This window comes from Mercenaria mercenaria, chromosome 6 (assembly GCF_021730395.1).
Source record: "Mercenaria mercenaria strain notata chromosome 6, MADL_Memer_1, whole genome shotgun sequence".
NCBI classification, from domain to species: Eukaryota; Metazoa; Mollusca; class Bivalvia; order Venerida; family Veneridae; genus Mercenaria; species Mercenaria mercenaria.
This window is the reverse complement of record NC_069366.1, coordinates 33,035,840-33,060,925: the sequence shown is the minus strand read 5'-3', so window position 1 is coordinate 33,060,925 and position 25,086 is coordinate 33,035,840. Positions and strand designations below refer to the sequence as shown.

Here is a 25,086-nt window from a genome sequence, read left to right as displayed (position 1 = left end):
CAGTCAGCTGGGTATAATCAACGCTTAGTAAAAACTACATGGACAGTTCTACAACCCAAGGCATTTTCAGTTTTTTGAAACTTACATCGGTGATGGTGCAAAAATATGAAAGCTACACACAGAGCAAATAAACTATTTCCATAACAAACTGCTGCATAAAAAGTAAACACATGATGGTTTTATTTCATTATTTATTTATTATTAATCATCCTGGAAAATAAAATACAGCAACAACATAATTAAGCAAACATGAGATATGTAAATTCTACTCCTATGGAACACCAGACTAGTGAAGGAATTCAATAAATATGTGTACACTAACTAGGCTTCAGATAAAAAATCCATTTCTGACAAAATCTTGCATTGAAAACAACAGAACCTAAATGTGTGCCCCAACCCCCACTTTTTCTTAACAAAAAGGAATTTCTGTATTTAAGCCAATATTAAATTCTTTTCCAAGTGCTTTTAAGTGCAAAACTAGGCAAAAATGAACACACATATAGAAATGGGCAGTGTCTAATTTCTTGCAAAATATTTGAACTTAATCATCTGTAAATATCATCTTTATCCATAAAATGTCAGATATGACAGAAAATCAATTCTTTCGAACAAATTCAATTGTATAACAAATATTACTTTGCCAAAATATCTGATCTCACCTAAATAGCAAACATGTGTTATGACAGTGATCAGACAATAAAAGCAGTATTTTTTATTTCTTTTCATTCATTCTAATTTCATCCTTAATGTCAGGATACATCCTTGTAAAAAGAAGATATTTCACTTAATGTAATGATGGTTCAAGTCCAATGGCGTTTTCAGCTAATAGTGAAAACTTTATGCAGATGAGGCACTCTCAATGCATTTCAGTCAATTTTCAAAGCCATATCGATCAGATATACCAATCATTAAAACATACATGGACAATTATTGCTGGTCAAATATGGTACTCAAATCATTCAAAAAAAACTCCAAGCAAAATAATGGATATGAGAAAACTTCATTTGCATATCTTATTTCTACAGCTTTAATTAGATCTTATCAACCTGAAGATATGTAACAAAAAATGTAATTAAACAGTTTTGTAGTACTTTTAAGGGCAAAAACCTGCAGTTGTATACACATATTGACTGACAAGCAAATCTGTAAGCGTTTTATTACATGGCACTATACATACATTTTTACAGATTTCATTCCTTCAAGTTTTGAATATGGACTGGCAATTTATGCAAGGAGTCAGTGACAGTCAATTCAGGCCTGTGATTCAGCAAAATACCAAAAGCCTGAAAATCTACATTCTCAGGCCTGAAATCTCCTTTTTCAATAGAGTTACATAGGGAAATTCTGGCAGTCTAAAGCCTGAAATCAGGACCAGTCCTGAAAAATCCCAAATAAGAATATCAAACCATTTAAGTTTCCTTCTAAACTGACATTTTGTATGTTATAATATAATATCTAACTACTCCTGTATCAAGCTCGTTCCAGGATCATGCTGTAAGCCTTGTACTGTGATACATGTTTATTTGAATTTGCTTATGTATCAGTCTACAAATCTAAATCACAAAGTTAAATAAAATGCACTTTGAATTTTAAATCTCGAAACTCTTCAGACTTTAAAGTCAAAAATACATAAGTCAAAACTACAAATTTGTATGCCCAGGAAATAAAAGTACTTTTAAAAACTGAAAAAAATACATAGACACTATTATGACGCAATTATCTTTCAGTTAGTCATTTTGTCTTACAGTAGAATAGTATTTTGGATTTCAAAGATAACGCTTAACATGAAAAAGAAATCGTTAAAAAATTTCTGAAAGTACACAAACAAATAAATACTTATAAAGGAGACTTAAAGGCATAGAACTTTAAAATAAATATTTCTTTGAAACATGTTATCATTTAAGACACAATGAACAAACCTTAATTTCAAACTGACCCCTTACTTTTTGTTACAATAAAAGCAAGATTCAAAAGGTTTAAAAATCGGAATACTGAAAACAATACCCACAGATAAAATGTGTACAAGACTAATAATAAGTGAGTCATGCCATGGGAAAACCAACATAGTGACCAGCATGGATCCAGACCAGCCTGTGCATCCGTGCAGTCTTGTCAGGATCCATGCTGTTCGCTAACAATTTCTCTAATTGCAATAGGCTTTGAAAGCAAACAGCATGGATCCTGACCAGACTGCCGATGCGCAGGCTAGTCTGGAGTCATGCTGGTCACAAACGCACTATGTTGGTTTTCTCATGGTGCGGCTCATATAGCATTGCTGTAGGAAAAGTAGAATCTAGGCTGTACTTGATAGTTCTTCATCAAAAATACTGAATGTTTTCACATTAAAAAAAGTCTTAAAACATTCTTCTACAGCAAAAACAGCAGAATCAATTTTCTGACATAAAAGAATCTTGTACAATTACCATAATTCGCGGGCTTAGTGCAGAACAGTTATAACTCCTTCTTTATTTCATATAAGTTACAACCATGCGCAGGCTGGTCTGGATCCATGCTGGTCGCAAACTCATTATGTTAGTAAAATTTTTAACCTGCTCAGAATTCAAACAAACTTAGCTATACAACAAGTACTTGTACAGCACAGCACAATAAGGTGCTTTAAAACATTTGCACTCCAGCAGTGCCTATCTGCTAAAATGGTGAAACTCAGCCACTAAATCTTTTTAGAAGTCAATATGCCTTTCATTTTCAGTTATCTTCAACTTTTATTCTGCTGATTTGACACAACTGATCTAATATAAAGTTGGTGACTTGGTAAACTTGATACACATTTTCGCTGAAAAAAATCTCAGAAAATGTCTATGCTAATAAGCAAAAGGACTGTATATAAATCTGACCACTGGTGTACTATCATCCTTGTGCTAAATACAACAGTGGAATAGAGATCAACAGGCTGTAAAGACCATTAGTTTCATTTTAAATTGAAATACTTCCTATTGTTTATTTTAATCAGCGAATTAAGAACACCTGCATATAGATATCAAGATCTGTAAAAACCTTTGGAAGCATGGAATACAACCAAGATAAATAATAGCAGACTTGGTTGACTGATTCTATTCAAGAGAGGTAATGAAATATAATGTATGTAACACCCGTCAAACATCTTTGCACCAGTGTCTTCTTGACTCTTAATCTTTACCGTGCTAAATTTCTATAATGAACTTGTCCCTCTTTCAATTTGGACAGTATGATTAACTGTTAAAAGGGGTGCTTATCACAAATATACTGACTGAATGGCGAACAGTGCAGATCTTGATCAGACTGCACAGATGTGCAGGCTGATCTTGATCAGCACTGGTCGCAAAAGCAGAATCATTTGTGTCCAGCATGATAAGGGTTAAATAGGATGTCTTTATATAAAGGTTAGGCTACTGTTATGACCTCAGATGGCATATAATGCAGAGTTTTCACTTATAAAATAAGTAACAGAACACAATATGTACAAAAGCAAAAATGTAAACCATCAGCTAACAGGCAGCAATATCGGATAGTGTACAAATTTCAAAGTTAATACTTTTGCAATACAGACTTGCAGTCTGTTAAAAAGAAAAATATTTAAATCAACTAATAAACCTTTTCTTATATAAAACCATAGCAAAAGCATTAAATATATTCATATTTGGATAATCCAAAGATTTCCCTCTCTTTGTGATGAAAAAAAAGGTTAAAAATTTTGTACATGTATTTCATACACCCAACATATCTGGCAGTTTAAGGCAAATCAAAATAAAAAGTTACTAAGTAAAACAAAATTTACCACTATCTTGAAAATGAACTGTAACTTAAAAAGTAAAATTGTCTTCAGCAGTCTCAATTATCAATACAACGAATAAAAGCACAGACAATAAAATAAGCACTACTCTGAACAAAATTTAAAAAGCATCTTCTAACGGCAGTCTGTAAATTCCTTGCCATTACATCTTCTCTTCTGCTATTTTGGCATTTTGTTGGCAATTAATCTAGCTAGTATAAGTAAATAGCATTTTTGTACCAGCCTCCCCCGCCACTCCCCATGCCACAATTGCATACTGGCAATGGTTGTTTGTAATATTATGGGTAAACTACCTTATTTCCTCCAAAAAACATGACTCTTACCAAATATTTACAAAACTTTGAATAAACACTTTAACCCTTGATCTTATACAATGGGATATTGTACCTTAAAGGGTAATGAAAGCCTGAAAATAAGTTAATTCTATATGAAAGCCATCATTAAGCCTTTCATAACGCTGAAAGAATTTTTAAAATCGGACCTCTATTGAAAAAGATATGGCAGTTTGAAATTTAAGAAAATGGCTGATCATGGAGGCAGCCATTTTAGTGTGTTTATGACATCACACTGCTGAATTCTTTAATTAGCAAATAACCCTTTACTGGATTAATTTTCATGTTTCTTGAGTGTAAGGTGTAAAACATGATAACTTCTTTCATTATAGCTGGAAAAAGTGGACATATAAAAATGTATGTAAGCATGCCTGCATAAAAAGGATTTGCATGAAAATAAAAGCATTATACTAAGCAAAAGCAGTAACTGTAAACATCTTATTGCTGAGTCATTAATAGCTTGCTAATCTGTTTCAGGACTCAATTATTGCACATGTTGGAACATACATTGTACAACTTGCATGCTCCCAGATTTCTTGGGTATCACATTTCTTTTGCTGATTTCTGTTAGTGTCCTCCACCCAGGTCAGAGTTTCAAGGTCAAATGTTTCAACATTGTTGCACTTCCTCTGACAATCACCATTCAACCAACCCCCTATGATAATCACTTTCCCTTGCTTTAAAGTATAAGTTGCAAACAATCTTGGCGATGGAACATCAGCGATTGTCTCCCATCGTCCTTTGTTAAAGTCGAAGCAATCGATTGTTGAAGCCATTATTCTTTGGTGTGAAAGATCATCATCGTACCAACCCCCAATCACATAAATTTTCCCTGAATAGCTAAACATACTGTGATCTGCACGAGCAGAGGGCATTGCAGGCAACTGCATCCACATGTCAGTATTAGTGTCATATTTAAAAAATGTATTGAACACAGGGCCTTCCTGATCCTGAAGTCCACCCGAAACGAATAGACTGTCCTCCACTGCTGTACCAGCATGCTCCATTCTGTTACCAGGCAATGGAGCAATTGGTTGCCATCTTTTAGTTTCAATGTCATAGCACTCACACTGAGCAAATTCTGCAGTTCCCGTTGAAGCAGACGGGTCTCCACCAATGGCATATAGTCTGTTCTGTACAGATCCCAGGTAAAATCGGCATCTTTCCATCAGCATTGGCGGAACCATTTCCCATTTATTTTTTGCTGGATCATAACAAAAACCGTAACCATGTATAAATTCTTCCATATGATCATCATTATAACACCCACCAATAACAAACAGTTTATTTTTAGTAACAGTAATACCAAAATTGCACTGATCAACATGAGGCACATGTGTCAAATATTGCATCTTCCCCGTGGCTATGTCATAGTTTTCAACATTATTATTCATTCCAGTGCCAGGCCTGAAACCACCACATACTATCACAGATTCCCTGTACCCTCTGACATTTATCAAGCCGGGAACCAGAGCAGATGAACTAGGTATATTTCTTATCAACTTCTGCAGCCGGTAACCATCTTTCTCCTCACTGAGCATTTTGTCAAGATCAGTAAAATTTGGAATACTTTGCACTTCTTCCAATGTCATACTGCTGAAGGAAATCTTTGACAGGTATTTGAATGCTATTTCCACATTGTATCCATAGTGATTAACAAGCCAGCCAATCACAGCTGACAGTACATCACTCTCTACACAGTCTACTGGGTAATTCAAATGTAACAAGTTTTCCAACTGGCTGTCTGAAAGTTTGTAGAATTCAGCTGTCATTCCAAGTGAGGAGATATTTTTGGATATGTATTTATAGACGTACTGTGTGAGATCATGAAGGGTAAACAACTCTGCAATACTCAGCATGTCAACACAGTTAGACAACATGATATGGGATTTCAGGAAGTTCACACACGCCTCTACCACCGGCATCAACTGGATATGGTTGGCTGCACACAACACATCCTCTACGTTACCTGGATATAGAAGAAGACAAAATTTAGAAGTCAATATGAAATATTACCGAAATAATTAAACCAACTGCTTGAGGTTATAGGAAATACGGCCTAGTAATCCGGGTTTCTGAGTGATCCATAGACAGGGGAAAAAAGAACAAGCTCGGGATCATATGAATTGCTAGCGTAAGCCCAGAAGCTTGAGCCATCGATGCTCAAGCAGGTGGTATTTCGCAGTAATCTGACTTGATACAAGCAAAAACCCAATAACTGATCAAAGGCCTCCAAATTGAAAATTCAATGCTGGGCCTTTAATTTAGAACAAAAATGACTAGTAATTAACCACAGGCACACAATATGGTGTAGTTTCAAACAATATAAAAACATGTTTCATTTGTCAGATGAAACTTTAACATCTCTTTACGAAACTTCCCATTTCCTTTTTTTTTTTACAAAAAGTTTTGCATTGCAAATTTGTATCTTTACCAAGTTAGACACAGGTTACAATTTTGATAAAAAGAAACAGGATATTAGCTTTGCTAAAAAAGATACAATTTAAAATGACAGCATGCTTCTTTACACATTAGGATATATATGTGAACCAGGAAGAGATAGTACATTTGTTTGTTTGATAGGGCTGCTTTAATGATAATAATTTTTGTAAGTTAACCTGACCATTTTTCCTTTATTCTTCATCAGTACTGACTTGTTCTCATCAGGTAACTGACGACTTCCCACATGAATCAGATGTGAAGGACAAAATGAGCCATGCCATGAAAAAACCAACATAGTGGCTTTGCGACCAGCATGGATCCAGACCAGACTGGGCATATGATCCATGCTGTTCGATTTCAAAGCCTATAACAATTAGAGATACCCTTGGCGAACAGCATGGATCCTGACCAGACTGCGCGGATGCGCAGGCTGGTCTGGATCCATGCTGGTCGCAAGGCCGCTATCATGTTGGTTTTCCCACGGCGCGGCTCGAATGACTTCTGTCAAATTATTATGAGGAACATACGCTACACTTAGGGATTTAACTCACGACCTCTCCCCCTGACTTATAGTTGTGTGCTCTTCCCACTGAGCTTAAAGGGCCTGCTTTAACCAGAGAGATACAAACCTAGATGTAATTGTTGGTTGATTTTCATATAATTTTATTTTTCACGATCAGAACCAGGACAGTACAGTATCCACTTACCATGAATATTTCTCTTGTTAAAAAGAGCAGCAATGTTTTGATTTTTTTTCTTTAATTTGTAAATGAGGTTAAAAAAATAGTTTGTAGTCAAAAATAATTGAATAATCATCTTTAAACTTTAGCCTGCTGGCAGCAAGTGATTCTGCCTTTACGACCAGTGCAGACCCAATATCAGCCTGCACGTCCGTGCAGTCTAATCATGGTCTGCACTGTTCACTATTCGGTCAGTAAATTTTCAGTGAACACTCCTTTGAATAATAAGTGGTACTGCCCAAATTGAACAATGGACCAGTCCATTTTAGAAATTTAGCAGGGTAAGGGTTAAATGCTTGGCTGAATTCTTCTGAAACAAGCAGGCTACCAACACATACAGATAAATTCTTTTTATATGTTTAATTAAACATGTCAATGATTCTACACTTTATCTGACAGTTGTATATGGTCAAAACTTATGCTGCAAGACTGTAATTAAGGATGTACGAGCGTTTTTTTCAGGATATCCGCCATTTTGAAAAATGTTTCTTCGAATATTGCTTTCTAACAAAAGTTCTGCCAAAGATTAATGCTAAATAATTAAAATATGGCTAATAATGTACCATTTAACCAAATATATTATGCTTTTTGCGAAAAAAAATTTTCACCCTTATTTTTGGCTGACATTTGCCAAAAATTGACGTAAGATTTACAATAGGGTATGGGTAGGTAATTTGAAATATCTATTAAAGTATATCAGGTTTGGTTTTGATATTTTTATGACTGATACATATGATGTTAAGCTATAAAGAAAATAAAAGTTTTCAAGATAGCACTTTATATTATCTAGAAAATATAAATTAAAACAAAAAGAACAAAAAATATCAAAATTCACCACTTTTTAACAGTTTTTTCTTAATAAATCTCTTAGATGCACGGTGACCCCAATTTTTTTTCTTTCCATTTTGAAGCATTTTCGTGTGTCATTAATGCTGCAAAATATTTTGAAAATCTTAACGTCAGAATTTTTTTTGTAGATCTAGATACGTTTTTTCCATTGAAAATAAAGTGGGTGGGGTAATTATGTCAACATGTAAAAATTAAAGAGATTTGTTAGTGACATTTATGCTTATATAAGACTGACATCACCATATATTCATATTAACCTGTAAGACCTGAAATCCCTATAAGATTAAACAGGATATTATATGTTTTATAAAGTACCAACATTTTTTCAATTTTACAAAATTTCAAAAATGCGTAAACAGTGGGTGAAGAAAATACCCTATAAAATTAAAACGAGTTCGGTGACCTATGTTTTTTCTGCTCTTGTTTGTCTTAGAAACTAATGTTCTTCAAGCTCACAGGGTATGAAAAATTTCTTAACCTTAGAAAAAATTCGCTCGTACATCCTTAAATTGCTTTCAAAAAAAAAACAGCTGTTACAATAAACTGGTTGTGTGGATACAGCTCAATGCTAAATTAGTCTATCTTTGTCTATTTTTTTGTCTTCATATAGATTAGTTTTGCACTCAGCGCTCAAAATACAGAATGATATTGACTATATACAAAACGTACACAGTTGTATGTAATGAAAAGCTCTGAGTCATGGATTAAAGCAACTTAATGCATTGATCTTTTTATCAAGATGGTGAAAAGGTTATTTAAAACTTTTGCCAGACATAGTGGGACTTTGTTAATATAAATTTGTCTACTTCTTAAACATATAAATGAAGCAAAGGTAGGGTGTTAAAGGTGTCGCACACAGAACACATGGGTTTGCGTTACACCAGGAACATGACCACACCCTCTCCTTTGACACTAGTACAAACTTAAATAAATAATTAAAAACTTAACACATTTTCATTTTCACACTTTTTAAAGTACATACTGCATTCAATTAACTGATGCGTTCACATAATCCCATTAATTTTGTTTTTCTCCCTCAATCAGTTTTGCCACTAGATACATGCATAAATTTCTATCTTAAAATAGCACTTGTCTCCCATTCAAAACTGACAAAAAATACATTTAAGCAAATAACGACAAAAAGGTTGGATGAAAGCCAATTTGTTTCTTTGTTAAAAAGTTTTTTTTGTCACACTGATACAGCCGAGGTCACACTGGCACTTTTCAATTTTAATAACGAAGAAATACCCCAGCTGCCCATCCTGTCATTATTTCAGACATGAGAGAGCAAATGCATAGAACCAATGACCTTCCGTAAGCCAACTGACTATCTGTACTTACACAGTACAGTTAAACCTGCCACAGCTGCAGCCACCTGTATTAAACAATCACCTTCCTTAAGCTGCCAGTCAGCTTACCTCCCCAAACTGACATTTTGTTCTTATTTACACCTATCTTAAGCAGCCACCTGTGTTAAACAGCCAGTGAGCTAACTGTCATTTCTGGCATTCTTTTCTTTTTTTCAAAAGTCTTAAGAAGTCACCTGTCTTAAGTAGCTTAAGACAGGTTTGACAGTACAAAAATAAATTCTTACCAGCATCTATATCAATTTTGGAAGAGTAAGCAAAGTCAATGAGGTTTCTCATGCCAGTAGATGTCACCCCATTGAGACATATCTCGTCTAACCGACTCTCCAATAGACCATCTGTGAACATTGCTCTGTAACACAGAAATACAAAAGAAGATCACATTATGGTTATATAATCGGTAGACTTCCAAGAAAGAACAGACCGGTGTGCAACTACAAAATATTGGGATATATTGCCAATAATAAACTCATTGTTTTTGTTAAAACTGACAGATGTTTTTAATTAAATAGAATTTTAAATGCAATATAATTATGTCCACAAATACTGCAAGATTAAGCTATTTTTGCCTTTTCAGATTCAACGACACTACCAAAAAATGTCTTGAAGTTCTAAGTTTAACTTGCATAAAAAAGGTCAGTGAACTGAGTCTGAAGCAAAAATCTGCACATTTAAAGAGAAACACATTGTTTAAACTAAAATGGTGAACAATCATAAACTAACTTGTTTTGAAGTTGGAAAATCATCTACGATTATGCAGGAATTCATGATACTCCATCATTTAGAATTATTTATATCATTTAAAAAAAATTATTGGCCTAGATCCACTACTACATAATGTGTCCTTCCCTGCCACCCTCCCCCTAATATATAATATCATTATCTGTGGCTTATCAGCAACTACTTAGTATGTAATAGCTGTTAATTGTAGGGTTAACACAGCATGGGTCTCTACCAGACCATGAAGGTATGGGAAATGGATAAATATTTTGAAGGGGATCATTTTAAAATACAACTATCTGTGGGTGAATTACCCTGGAAAATATCTATAGAAATCGGGCCTGCATATCTTCTTAAGTTTGCTACAGCCCTGAAAATATTACCTACAAAGTAATAAAATCATAACATAGATTTTAAAGATTTCTCACAATATGATTGGCTATGACCCAAAATTCAGTGATTTCCCATCAAAATATTTTCTCTTTCGTTTTTCTATAATAACATGGCTCATTAGGCAATATTCTAAATCATATCTTATGAAATTTCACTTTAAATTACCATGTCATGTTTACCTTAAAGTCTGTTACACAAACACTTTTGAAAATATTTTAGTAATTTCTTATTGAATTAAATCAAAAGACAAAACTATCACTTTCAGCTACATAAAAGGATCTTTAACAAAAAAAATGACAATGAAACATGGAACAAAGTTTAGATAGGTCATCATTAAACTGATTAAAAAGGTATATGAAAAAAATCCTTGTGGACACAATCACCCCTGCTCAATTTGGGCTGTCTATCAGTAAAGCAAGCTAAAAGGAATATGGACAAAATCCCCACAGACATGCTCACCCCTGCTAAATTTGGACAGGCTATTAGTGCTGAGCAAAAGAAATGCAGACAAAATCACCAAAGGAAATATCACCCCTGCTCAATTAGACTAAGGCAGAAAAAAGACCTGTGATTTTTTAGATTCAAGTGTAATTATCAATTCATTCCATTCAAAAATTCATAATTATTACTTTAAATTGGTTGTTTTTCAATAGATATTGATATTTATCAAAAATTAAAGTTTTAATTTCACTTATTAGTGGGGAGGGAAATTTTGCCCTATGCATCAGCAAAAACATTGCAAACCTGAAGTATTCACTGCATGATGCTAGGACAACCCTGTGTGCCGGAAGTCGGTCTTTCTCAACAATTAGCACCACATCAAATAGCTGTTCCATGTCACGCAGTTTGGTAAGCCCAGCCAGAACCACGTCCCCATGATCCGATGCCTCAAACGTGACCTGAGGATCAGCGCTAGACTGCTGAATAGCAGCGTGTATAACCATTGTTCAGTTACCTAATCCTGAAAATTGAAAATTTAGTAAAATAAATATAATCCTGGTGAACAAAATTAAATAAACACAACACACTAAAGCCACTGCACTGTGAAATCTTTAATTCTGCCATTTCAGAGTTCAACATGACTTTTTAAATTTAAAGAATCTTATTATTTCATTAATTGATTTGTAAATTGACAATACCGTTAAAACCACACAAATTGCTCACCTAGCAACAGATAAAAAAAATAATTTGGCACTAAACTTGTGTAACTGTCCTTCCAGTCGGAGCAGAATAAAGAAGAAGAAAACAACAGAAACAAAAAAAGAATTGAATTTCAACTTCCTGTTGTCTCAAAAATTCTTTTTTTTAAATGTACTTTATGTTTAGACCATAACATCTTCCTGGTATTAATTACTTTTCATGCTGAATATTTCTATTTAAAGAAGGCATATATAGCCTTTTTACTTCTAAATCCAATTATTTTAAATCTCTTCAGTTTTTGATGTTGCTATGGTTACTTAAAATTATTTAAAAATTAGATAATTCTTACAAGACTTAAGTCATCTAGTAAAAAATACAGCTTACTTTAAAATTACTTTCTTCTTTACACAATTTATTTCTTATTATTATTTTTTTTTTATTTCTGAAAAAAGTATCTAATAGCTCTAAGCTACCTACTGTTATATCTATTATAGAATCCTTTAAACTGACTCTGCTTCAAATATTTGATAAATCCTTATAAACCTAAAACACTTTGAAACATAACATCAAATTTTATCCTTTCATCTTCTATTTTATCTCGAAATTTTTTAAAAATAAATCTTTAAGGAATAAAAATAGTAAAACTTCTCATAATTATCTGCATATGAATAACTATCAAAAAGTACGTCAAGCTACTAATTCATCCATTAATTGCCTCAGAAACTCTATTTTACATTAACCATTAGGCCGTGACAATAGACGTATTTATTCGCAATATTTACTATTTAAGGAAAGGAAAACGAGTTAAAAAGTAATACAACCTAAACTCTTTTAAACACCCGCGTCAGAAAACAGATTTTAATCTTTACTTTGTAGAAAAAAAATCATGACCTGCCTGTGCTATAATTAAACCGACAATCATACTGTACCTAGGGGGGTTAAAACAGGAAATTTTTCAATACCCAGTACAATACTAAAATAATATTGCCGGAGTCACGTTTCCAATATAAATAAACTTTTGTTTCTCTATGAATAATGCTGATTCATTATGACTTAAAATTTAGCATGGGTTTTATCCGTTAGTTTACCTAAATTTTCCCCTTCTAGCCTGTCTGCTTATCATAATTATGTTTAGAGCTATTTAGCCCTTTCTATGCTGGACATGACTGAGTCTGCCTTTGCAACCACTGTGTAGATCATGATTAGCCTGCATATCTGTGCAGTCTGATCATGATCTGCACTGTTCGCCATTTAGTCAGTATCTTCTTAGTAAGCACCCCTTTTAACAGTTAATGGTACTGTCCAAATTGGAAGATGGACCAGTTCATTAGAGAAATTTAGCAGGGTAAGGGTTAAAGAGTCATAACTCAAGATGCCAATCACGAAGTTTTCTTTCAGAACAAGAGGACCATGATGGTCCTGAATCGCTCACCTGTCCCAACATGACCCAGTTTTGAACTGAGTATGACGTCATTTTTTTTCTATTATTTGACATAGTGACCTAGTTTTTGAACTCATGTGACCCAGTTTTGAACCTGACCTAGATATCATAAAGATGAACATTCAGACCAACTTTCATACAGATCCCATGAAAAATATGGCCTCTAGAGAGGTCACAAGGTTTTTTCATTATTTGACCTACTGACCTAGTTATTGACGGCACGTGACCCAATTTCGAACTTGACCCAGATATCATCAAGGTGAACATTCTGACCAATTTTCATGAAGATCCATTCAAAAGTATGGCCTCTAGAGAGGTCACAAGGTTTTTCTATTTTTAGACCTAATGACCTAGTTTTTGACCGTAGCTGACCCAGTTTCAAACCTGACCTAGATATCATCAAGATGAACATTCAGACCAACTTTCATACAGATCCCATGAAAAATATGGCCTCTAGAGAGGTCACAAGGTTTTTCTATTATTTGACCTACTGACCTAGTTTTGAAGGTACATGACCCAGTTTCAAACTTGACCTAGATATCATCAAGGTGAACATTCTGACCAATTTTCATGAAGATCTTGTGAAAAATATGGCCTCAAGAGAGGTCACAAGGTTTTTCTATTTTTAGACCTACTGACCTAGTTTTTAACCACAGTTGACCCAGTTTCGAACTTGGCCTAGATATCATCAAGATGAACATTCAGACCAATCTTCATACAGATCCCATGAAAAATATGGCCTCTAGAGAGGTCACAAGGTTTTTTTATTATTTGACCTACTGACCTAGTTACTGACGGCACGTGACCCAGTTTCAAACTGACCTAGATATCATTAAGGTGAACATTCTGACCAATTTTCATGAAGATCCATTCAAAAGTATGACCTCTAGAGAGGTCACAAGGTTTTTCTATTTTTAGACCTAATGACCTAGTTTTTGACCGCAGCTGACCCAGTTTCGAACCTGACCTAGATATCATCAAGATGAACATTCAGACCAACTTTCATACAGATCCCATGAAAAATATGGCCTCTAGAGAGGTCACAAGGTTTTTCTATTATTTGACCTACTGACCTAGTTTTTGAAGGCACGTGACCCAGTTTCAAACTTGACCTAGATATCATCAAGGTAAACATTTTGACCAATTTTCATGAAGATCTTTTGAAAAATATGGCCTCTAGAGAGGTCACAAGGTTTTTCTATTTTTAGACCTACTGACCTAGTTTTTGACCGCACGTGACCCAGTTTCGAACTTGACCTAGATATCATCAAGATAAACATTCTGACCAACTTTCATAAAGATCCCATGAAAAATGTGACCTCTAGAGAGGTCACAAGCAAAAGTTTACGCACGGACGCACGGACGCACGGACGGACGGACGGACGCACGGACGACGGACGACGGACGCTGCGTGATCACAAAAGCTCACACTGTCACTTTGTGACATGTGAGCTAAAAAAACAACAGATAGCATTGTCTATCCAAAAATCCCAAATCATAAATCAAAATGAGAAAATATTTAGTAAATCTGATGGATGTGTGACCGTCGGTTCAGCGGCTCCAAATAGTTGGGGGGAAATTATACTCAAGTGGTAACTGACCACCGAAGACCGATCAGTCAACAGATATTTTGGAGTGGGGTCATTGCCCCTGTATGGTTGCACAAATCGAGGGTTCAACGCAATAAAGGCGTAACTACATTTTTGAAAACTTTATAAGAGAAGAAAAAAACTACTTTGTTTTCTTCTGTGTTCAGTCACATACAAATTTACCAAAGTTTTTCACTTAATATTAGACATGTTATATGTAACATTAAACAACATGAATGAAATTTGACAAAATAACAGTATATTTTAAAACATTTGACTTAAGCCCTTATCGCATGATTTTTCATGTAAATCTGGAGTAATTTTATATGCAAGATGGGCGTAAGTGGACTTACACCTTTATTGCAGGAAATTTTCTGTTGAAGTTGGTAAAATTATGTCATGCAACAAGGCAGTATGTACAAAAAAGTACATACAACTAAAGCATACTAGCACTTTTATACTCATTTTAAATGAAACATTTAAGAACATAATTGAAACTGAAGAATATAACAGCCTATTTTAAAGTATCAGACTTAACAGCAAGATTTTTTCATGTAAATCCGGAGAGATTGTATTTGCAAAATGGGCAAAAGTGTTCTTTGCAGTAAAATTTCAATTAAAGTTTCTGATGAATTTAATATTTTTTTCACGTAAAATGGTATTACTATACAACAGAATACAATCATAAATTTACTAATTTATGTCTGCATTTTGTTTAATTAAACTGAATATTACACATCTCATTTTTTTCCCTCCAGACCTGAATGAATATCTTTCTATTTGGCACTATAATAAAAGGAAAACAACAACAACAAAAAAGACTTTAAAATAGCAAAGCAGTATATAGGGAGTCTATCAAATATAAAATAGGACAAATGAAATCTGTCAGTCACTCTATTTCTTAAATTTCAGTCTTGCAAGCTTTATCAAAGACAAATGACATTAATTGTATATCTGACAAAATGAAAACACCACGAAATACAGGACATGACACACAGGAGATGGCCTCAGTTACCACAGCGCAGTAACAGCATCTTTGCTGCATGTTATAACATGGCAATTTCGCTCATTCATGGGGTCGTGGGTTTGAGCCCCACTGGGGTCACAACCATGACCTCTCATATGACACCAGTATTGGATTTTCCAGAAGCAGACACAAGAGTGGTTCCAAACTGAAAACTAGATGTGTGTATAAAGGACACAGGTGCCCCCACCTCCTGTCACTGCATGTACATAATTATTATTATTATACCAGATTTATATAGCGCCCTTTTCATGATCAATTTCACGTTCAAAGGCACTTTACATAGTTCAAATGCAACCACACAGGGCGCATAATTCATCCTCTACTAGTACAGACACAGAGTGATCTGACCAGAGGGACAGAGTGAGACAAAGCCCCCACGACAGAGAGATTTGAAATCAGATACAATCGTTGCAAATAGACAGCCTGGTTCTTTAGCGTGCCCAGTGTATAGCACTGATACACGTAAGGATTGCTTGGGTTCCTGACCAGTACACCTCTAGTTGGGTGGGAAACACTGAAAAGCGTTTCTGAAAATTCCAGAGTAGCTGCCGGAGATCGAACCCCCGACCTCAGGATTGGAAGGCCAGTGTGCAAACCACTGAGCTATCCGTCCACCTATACATCATGGTTTCATGACTCTGGGTGAAATATCTTAGATACATGCAACACAATTAAATGTTTCATCACTTTAATGTGTATTTTTCGCTAACCCAAACCAAAATACAAGCATGCGGCAAGCTTGTGAGAAGTTTGCCATAAGCTTGCGCAAGCTTACAGCAATCTAAAAAAGATTGCAGCTATGTAATATAATGCTTGCGGATGCTCGCATAGAAATTAAGTTTGCGGAGAAGTCTTTCTTCGCAAGCTTGCAGCGAGCATCCTGCGATCTTAATACTATTTAAGGTTGCGACTAAGCTTGCGACAGAAATTAAGTTTGCGGAGAAGTCTTGCTTCACAAGCTTGCAGCGGGCATCCTGCGACCGTAATACTATTTAAGATTGAAAGATTGCGACTAGCTTGCGATCCTGTAACCTTTTTCAAACTCTTTTAGTTCACTGATACATATAAAAGGGAGGTAATATGTTAAACCATTTTATGTGAAAATAAGTTGTTTAAAAAAAATATTGTCCCTGACTGTTAAATCTTTATCTACTGATCACTAAAAATATTGTTTTATGAAAGTGCAAAAGTTTTACAAACTGTGCAGTTTGTCAAATTAAAGGACATATATAATTAAATTTTTAGACTTTTACATTATTAAAACTGTGTAACAAACCTAAGTAAGGTTTAGGAAGACAGTATGGTTTGCAAGCTTGCGCAACCTTGTTATAATTACAAGGTTGCGCGAGACTCGCAAATGATTTAGTCTACACTCATATAAATGTGTTTAAGCTTGCAAGATTGCACAAGCTTGCAACCTTGTTATGATTGTGTAAGTTTGCAAGATTGCGCAAGCTTTAAGACTGCAAGCTTGCGCAAACTTGCAAGGTCGCAATTAAGATTGCTAGGTTTCCAATCGCAAGCATGCGCAACCTTACAAGCTTGCAAGATCTTAAATAGGTCGCAGGAAGCACGCAAATAATTTTGCGCAAACTTAAATTATGGTTGCGATGGTTCCAATCGCAATCTTGCTGCATGCTTGTTAAGATCGCAACTGCAATCTTGCTGCGACCTTAATGCAAGCTTAATTAAGCTCGCCATTTTGGTTTGGGAAGTCAAAGACCATAACTCCTGACTGGCTGAATGAAATCCCAAACAGAACACCCAAATGTACAAGTTCACATGTTATAACAATCCCCTGATATTTTCTGACTCTAATTCAAATACTTCTTGAGATACAGGCAACACAAACTTGTTTGCACTTATGCATTATTTTTTTTTACTTAATCAAGGCCCATAACACTAGTATGACCAAAAGAAATCCTGAATGAAACCTTAGGTGCACAAATTTACATGCTGAATAATATTCATCCTCTTTGACCCGTGGTCAGATACGTTTTAAGATAAAGTGTGACACAAACTTATATTCATTTTATGCATATTTTTTATTAAGTGAAGGGCCATAACTCTGGTCTGGCTGAATAAAATCACAAACAAAACCCAAGGGGGCAGGCACAGAACTGCTGAATAATAATCCTGTAATGACTTAAAATAAAATGTTGGTCAGCTGTGAGAGATCCAAATTGAAATACTAGCTAGGTGCACAATTTCACTCAACATGGAGCTTGATGACACTTTGTAAAATACCTTTTTTGAGATATGCACAACATAAATTTGGACGAAAATACAAGGGCAACTCAAAGTGCCTCCATCCAACCCTTGCTCACGAAATTTTGGATGGCTCAAAAATCACACAGTGACTGTAACAATGTTAATACCAAAAGAATCTGTATAGTTGCAGATTTAGCATGCCTATCATTTCCACCTGAGCACAATGCAAGAACCACAAATTGGTTTATAAGTAAATATAAGAAAATAAAAACGCCCAGGAAATTTGCTGAAATGGCATAGAAAATATGTGGTAAGTACCGGTATACAAAACAAGAGCACAGCCTTGGGGGTGCAGACGCTCATCTGATTTTATTGTCTCTGTATAATAGAAATATTGTCTACCCATGATTTTCTAAGTTCAAAAGGGGCCATAATTCTTGCAAAAACAATTTAAAATTACGGTACTTGCTTTGCAGAGTCAGCTTTAATAGCGAATAACTTCACCAAGAATTAAAGCAATAGCTTTGACCTTTAAGGAGAAAAGTTGACCTAAATGCAAAATTTAACTAAAAAAAACTGATATTTTCCTATTCCGAAAAGGGGCCATGATTCTTGCAAAAAGCAGGATGGAGTTATGTTTCTTGCTGTACATAGTCAGTTACTGATGTTGACAAGTGTTGCAAGTTTTAAAGCATGCGAACACTGACGCAGACGTTGACGCCTATCAAGCGATGACAATAACTCATCAACTTTAAAAAATAAAAATAAAAAATCGCATAAGCTAAAAAGCTTCGAATATTACCAAACTGGCTTCATGTATTATTATGTTACTGAATAATACAGTCACACTTACATTTCAAAGAATGTATGCTGTATGTCTTAGGCTGTGGCTGTTCACTGTAAACTATAGCCTGAAGTACTGGCTTTTGATGTATATGACACCTTTTTGATTTTCATTTTATTATTAAAGTAACTTAATTTCTAAAAAAAATGCACATTTCTACCTCATTTTGAATATTTTGTTTCTTTTGGTGCCTTACAACTAAAATTTTGGTACAGATTATTGAGGAGTTTTTCCTAGGCCAGACGCCTTTCATGTATTATCACATTTCATTGCTGGACTTCCCCTTTTATATGTATATGGAGTTTCACCTACAGTTTTCGTGGACTATAATCCTTTTGCAATACTGTACCGAGTAAGCAGGCACAAGTGTAAAAATCTTCAAGTAATTGATACTGCAATTTATTGTTTTCAAGAAAATCATTTTTTAACTCCCTTACATTTTTCAAGGGCAGAAAAATATTTTAAACCATGATACATCTTAAAAAGCCTGCAAGGATATAGAACATGGACTTACTTCGACCATGGTACGACTTTACAAAATTCAAGGAAATTGAAATATTTCCTACCATGATACACCTTTAAATATCTTTAAGAACAAGGATACACCTTTAAAAATCTTTAAGAACAGGATACACCTTTAAAAATCTTGAAGAATACAGAATATAGACTTACTTTAATCATGATACACCTTCTGAAGTCTTCAAGAATAGAGTATGTCTTTTTATAACCTAGCCCAATTAATATTTTTAAACTGTTAATTTTGGATAAAATGTTAATATAATCATTTTATTTTACCAGTATAGAAATCTTTCTATTTGGCAATAATTATTGTGGGGCAAGTATGGCTTTCACTTTGAAAGTATTGGGCTATTAGTGCATTAAGTAGCAGTAAGATGAATGGGGGTCTATCATTTAACTGTAGCTTAATTTGATATTAACATATCCATGCACACAGGATGAATCTACCATTTGTAAGTACTGACTCTCATAAGCATAAAAAAGCTGTTCTTGACTTCAATGTCATAAAATGTGACAATACTACATTTACTTTAAGGTTCATGCATCAGGATAATGCCCTTGATACCTTATGATGTCATCATTATGACATCACAGAAATTATCTGATTACACAAGCCTGTATTGCAGGATAGATATTAATTAAGACTACTGGATACTTTTTTGCATGCAATAAGGCAGTAAGTCAACTTACTTCCATATTGCGCATAAAAATCAAGGCAATCTGAGATACGCCCTTATTGCAATATCAAAATAATGATATAAATAACTGAAACATCTGGTTTAAATTTTCACAGTATATAAATTAGGTCAAAAAAAAGTGAAAAATAAAAAAAAGTGATTTTTGGTAAAATATGTAGATACGCCCCTATTGCGTTGAACCCTCGAAATGATAAACTCCATGTTTCAGTTCAGTAATTACTTCTTTTATTTTATGATGGACACCAATGTGTAGTTTATGTAATGTTATTCCAATATTTTAGTATAGTCCAGTATTCCAAATGTTATCAAAGTTCTATGTTCAAAATAAGCTAAAGATAAACACAACCAAGACAAGCACCAAAATTGTATTCTATACTGTCAATTTAGTTTAGTGATGTTGCTTGCTCGAAATTACAAAGAAGACTGATTTTTAGTTGGAAAACAAATTATAAGTTTCCAAGGACAATCTCTAGGGTAACCATATTAGCCAATGAAATTTAAAAAAGTAATTTTATATTTAAACCAATGAAAATTATTGTAACAAAAAGGTGAAATCATTTACTTAAGAATTAAGAAGTTTACTTAAGAACATGCTTGGGCTTCACACTTAATCAGCCAAGGAAGCCAAGGTGTTTGTTAACAATAGCCCATAATGCAAAGTGCTAAAAGCAAAATCTGTTTTATAATCAAAATTGTTTAGAAAGTGATAAAGTAAAAATTTCTGACATGTTTAAGCAGGAAAATAATAAGTTAAGTAACACATGTCCAAGCAAATAATATTACAAAATAGAAAAATCAATTTTGAATAATTTTTTACTTAATTCTCAAGATTTGAAATTAAAATAATAAAATTTTAATTTATCATTAAAATTTTATGAAAGAATTTGGCTGATTTTATAGCCTGGTTACACATTACCCCTTCTTGAAAAAATGATTGTCCTCAATCATAAAACTTACAAAATAACAAATGTAACAATAACAAATAGCATGTTATATGCTGTAACAAATTTGCATACAAATATGAATAAAGACAATAACAAACATACAATTCATTTATACAGTGGCAACACACACATGCATCTTCAGGATTTACACAGCGACTGGCCAGTCTTAATTTGCACATTCATTCATCTGTATGTATATTATTTTTATACAAAGTGTTTGTTTTTTTTTGTTTTCTTTTTAAATTACATGCATTAATATCATAAAATAGAGCTCTTAAATTGAAGGTACGTATGGTATGCACATGAAGGAAAACAAGTTAACTTCAAATTTTCTATAAAATGACTTGTATCATGGTGATAACTAGTGATATATTATAGAAAATATTGCAATTGTCGAAAGGACAACAGTAAAATGCAAAAATATTGAAGTTAAAAAGTAATAATGTTTATTGTAGCCTCCACATACATAGCATTGTCTATAGTGTGTGGCTTTATCGCAAATATGGCATAAAACTTGACATTGAATAGCCATGTGATTTTGAAATCACTAAAGTAACATTGTAACATTAATTCAGTTACATTGTATGATTGCTTTTGCAATTGTTGGATTGTGGATAGATTCTAAGTATAATATATAACATTAATAATAATCTACCACTGAAGTATGGTTATCTGTGCCTTTGGCAGTTTTGATTTTTTGTATTTCATTTTCATAATTATGTAGTTTGCACATTGGCATTATAATGTTGATTTTGGAACTTCATGTTGTGGACTGATGCAAGTATATCATGGAACAGTAATTGTTCAGCCACAGTTAGTATAGATGAGTGAATCTTTTAGTTCACAATGTAAATATTTTATAAATTTATGTATAATTATACAATTTCAATCTTGAACATTTTGATTTGTGAGAGACAGCAAGTATGACATAAATCTTAAAGTTGTCTTCACAATAAGTATAGTGTAATTACATTTAATTCTGTTTGTTTAAAATAACATAATTATAATAGTTTGAAATATTTTTAGCATATTGGCAGTGAGTGACTTCCAGTATCCATAATATATATGTAACATAATTTTGGTCCTCCTGCACTATTTGAAGTTAAAAATTCAAGTATTGTTCACTGTCCTTCAGCTTTATATATTTTCACTAGTGTTCACTGACACTTTAATATTTGGAAGCCCATGGTAGTGTTCTTTGTCCATATTAATAATATAAATTTTGGTGAATTGAAACTTGAACATTCAGTGGGACATTGCCTCATGCACATTGAAACAGTTGAACTCCATTTTATCCGCAGAGAAACCTGTTTATTCCATCAGAACAGCATTGCTCATTTACCTTTTAGTATATTATAAAGTAAGACATTGTAAAAATTTACAATACTTAAGATTTTTACATATCTTGGAGAAAATATTATCAACTTTTCTGAAAACATCTGCCCTTATCATAAAATAGTACTGTTATTGTCAAAAATTACAGGCAATTTACTTTGTGCTGGAAACAATTATCAAAAATATACATTGACTGTAGAGTACAGTTTAACTTATAAAAATATACATTATTTACTATGCATAAAACCTGAATTATTATTTAGAACATTTGTTTGATTTGAAAATTTTACCAGGCTGCTTGATCTTGGCTGCCATTCTAAACAAAAACTGTCTAACACACTTGATCGGGGCTTGAGAAAATGGAAGCCATACTGGCTCACGAGAGTCAGAGAGATAGACCTTGAAGTATGTTGAATCAAGGGGATCTGATTCATCATTCGTCATGACAGCTCTGATCATTTTGGCTTCGGCTGTTTTTCCATCATCTAACAAAGCTGTTTTGCTCTGCCACAATTCATGGTCTGTTTCTTGTAGGCCGTCAAACAGTGAGTTTAGATTTGGCTGACGTAATTCTTTTCGTTCTGATATTCTGAAAGGTAAACCTCTACGAGCAAGCTGATTGTTGCCATAGATAGAATAGATTTCTTGGTTGGATAAGTCATAGGTTTCACAGTATCCTACAACAGTGTTCTTTACAGGTTTAATAAGGTGTATTGGAGTGGGCAGTCTGTCAAAGAATCTGTGTTGCTTCAACAGAGAACGTTTTCGTTTCTTTCCACTCATAGTTTTGTTGATGTGGTACTCCCTAATGTAGACATCAGGGATGGAAGATGCATATTCCCAGGTGCTGGGTTTGTTTGGAGTCTTCCATTTGATTCTGTAGTAGAGAGTATCCTTGCTGCGTTTTGATGTAATGATTTTTTCTATGTCCTCTGCTGAAAATTTGTGTGTTGGTGTTTGTGCTGTTGTGGATGTTTGTGCTGTTTGTGGTGTTGTAGTAGTTTGCATGTTTGATGTTGTTTGCTGAGGATCTTCTTGTGTATGACTGGAATCATGAGGTTGTGATAGTGTTTCCTGTTGTTGTGACTGTTGCTGTGTTTGTGCAAGTTGTTGCTGATTGTGATTAGTGTCGTTTGTGACTTGACTGTTTGATGATTTGACCGTCTGACCTTGCTTTTGATTAAGGATTTGCTGGTCGTTTACCTTTGTCCTGTGCATTAGATGTGTTAGTGTCTGTACGTGTGTGATCATCAGTAGGTAGTTCTTCAGCATTCAAAGGTTCTTCCAGATGTTCATACCCTTCAGGTGGATTTGTCGGCCTGGACTCAGGGTCATGGTAGGACTTGAGGCGAGTGGCGTTAACAAGTACTTTGACTTCCTTGTTGTCACTACAGCGCCTCAGCTTGTATGTGTTGTGCGGACCAGTGAACACAATGTAATATGGTCCAACCCATTTCTTATGTAATTTAGGGGCCATACCTGGGGGAACCTTTGTGCAAAATAACCATACTCTGTCAGCTGGCTTGTATTTTGGTTCTTGAGACCTCTTGTCATATTGTTCCTTATACTTGTCCTGTGCAAGTTTAATGTTTTCTGCAGCTATTTTCCTGGCAATGTCAAGGTTATGCAGAATCTGAGAAAGATGAGTCTTGAAAGAAGCAGAAAGAGTAGTTTTTGGAGTGAGGGCCGTGTCTATAGACAGACGCATCTCACGGCCGAAAAGTAAGAAGAAAGGAGAGTGTTGAGTTGATTGGGTAGCAGGAGTCATGCGATATGCCATCATAATCGAAGGAAGAAGTTCTGGCCAATCATCCTGCTGTCCCTTACAGTAAAGGCGAAGAAACTGAAGGATTACACTGTTCATTAGCTCCACAGATCCATTAAGTAACGGCCTGTAAGAACTTGTGTAGAACCGTGTAATTTGGAAAAGTTCACAAAGTGCCTTGACAAGCTTCGAAAGGAACTGCTGACCTCTGTCAGACACAAGGACATTAGGGGCTCCAAATAGTTGGGGGGAAAATTGAAATTAAAATAATAAAATTTTAATTTATCATTAAAATTTTATGAAAGAATTTGGCTGATTTTATAGCCTGGTTACACATGCTCCCTGAAAGATGATTATTGAATAATTAAAAGAACAAAAATGGGATTCACTGACTTGGCACATTTGCTGAGGAATACTCCAGACAAGAAATGGTACTACAGTATACTAATGTTGAATAAGCAAAGGGCAGTAACTGAGTGAAAAATCATCTGACTGGAACATGAAGACAATAATTATGCATATCATTCTCCTCTTGAGAGTAGATCTAGCTTCCTATAAGTTTTGATGAATTCTAGCATGTGGTTGCGGAATACAAGCACGTAGTTGCGGAATACTCCGGACAAGAAGTAGTACATTAGTATACTATGTTGAATACTAAAACGGCAATAACTCAGTGAAAAATGTTCCAACTAAAACAATAAAAGATACTAAATTATGCAAATCTCTTCTTCATCAAGTTTTGATGAATTCCAGTACGTGGTTGCTGAGGAATATTCCAGACAAGAAATGGTACTACAGTATAATCGAAGGGCAATAACTCAATGAAAAATCGTCAGACCAAAGTAAGGAGATAATAATTTTATTATGCACATCTCCTCTTGATATTATAGCTTCCTATGAAGTTTGGTTAAATTCCAACTAGTAGTTGTTACAAGAACTG

The 25,086-nt window shown here is 34.4% G+C and overlaps 2 protein-coding genes across 3 annotated transcripts in view; both read right to left on the bottom strand.

Moving 5' to 3' along the window:
• Positions 1 to 174: 174 nt before the first annotated feature.
• The window catches only part of LOC123549218 (kelch-like protein 26), a 32,934-nt gene continuing 8,022 nt past the window's right edge, over positions 175 to 25,086 (bottom strand). The window contains exons 1-4 of one of the 2 annotated variants that reach the window (XM_053545582.1): positions 12,251 to 12,609; positions 11,378 to 11,594; positions 9,748 to 9,872; positions 175 to 6,091 (exon numbers count right to left, since the gene is read on the bottom strand). In XM_053545582.1, coding sequence (XP_053401557.1) covers positions 4,596 to 6,091; positions 9,748 to 9,872; positions 11,378 to 11,577 — 1,821 coding nt within the window. In that variant the 5' untranslated portion in view covers positions 11,578 to 11,594; positions 12,251 to 12,609 and the 3' untranslated portion in view covers positions 175 to 4,595. Of the gene's footprint in view, positions 6,092 to 9,747; positions 9,873 to 11,377; positions 11,595 to 12,250; positions 12,610 to 25,086 lie in introns of those variants that run through there. The other variant, XM_045337128.2, reaches the window with a different exon arrangement.
• LOC128558011 (uncharacterized) lies at positions 23,562 to 24,161 on the bottom strand. The gene has a single exon (XM_053546748.1). The coding sequence runs from the start codon at positions 24,159 to 24,161 to the stop codon at positions 23,562 to 23,564; it is 600 nt and encodes a 199-aa protein (XP_053402723.1).

What these genes read in the sequence shown, in the direction of transcription:
- LOC128558011 (XM_053546748.1), bottom strand. Translation starts at nt 24,161, where the DNA reads ATGGCATATCGCATGACTCCTGCTACCCAATCAACTCAACACTCTCCT.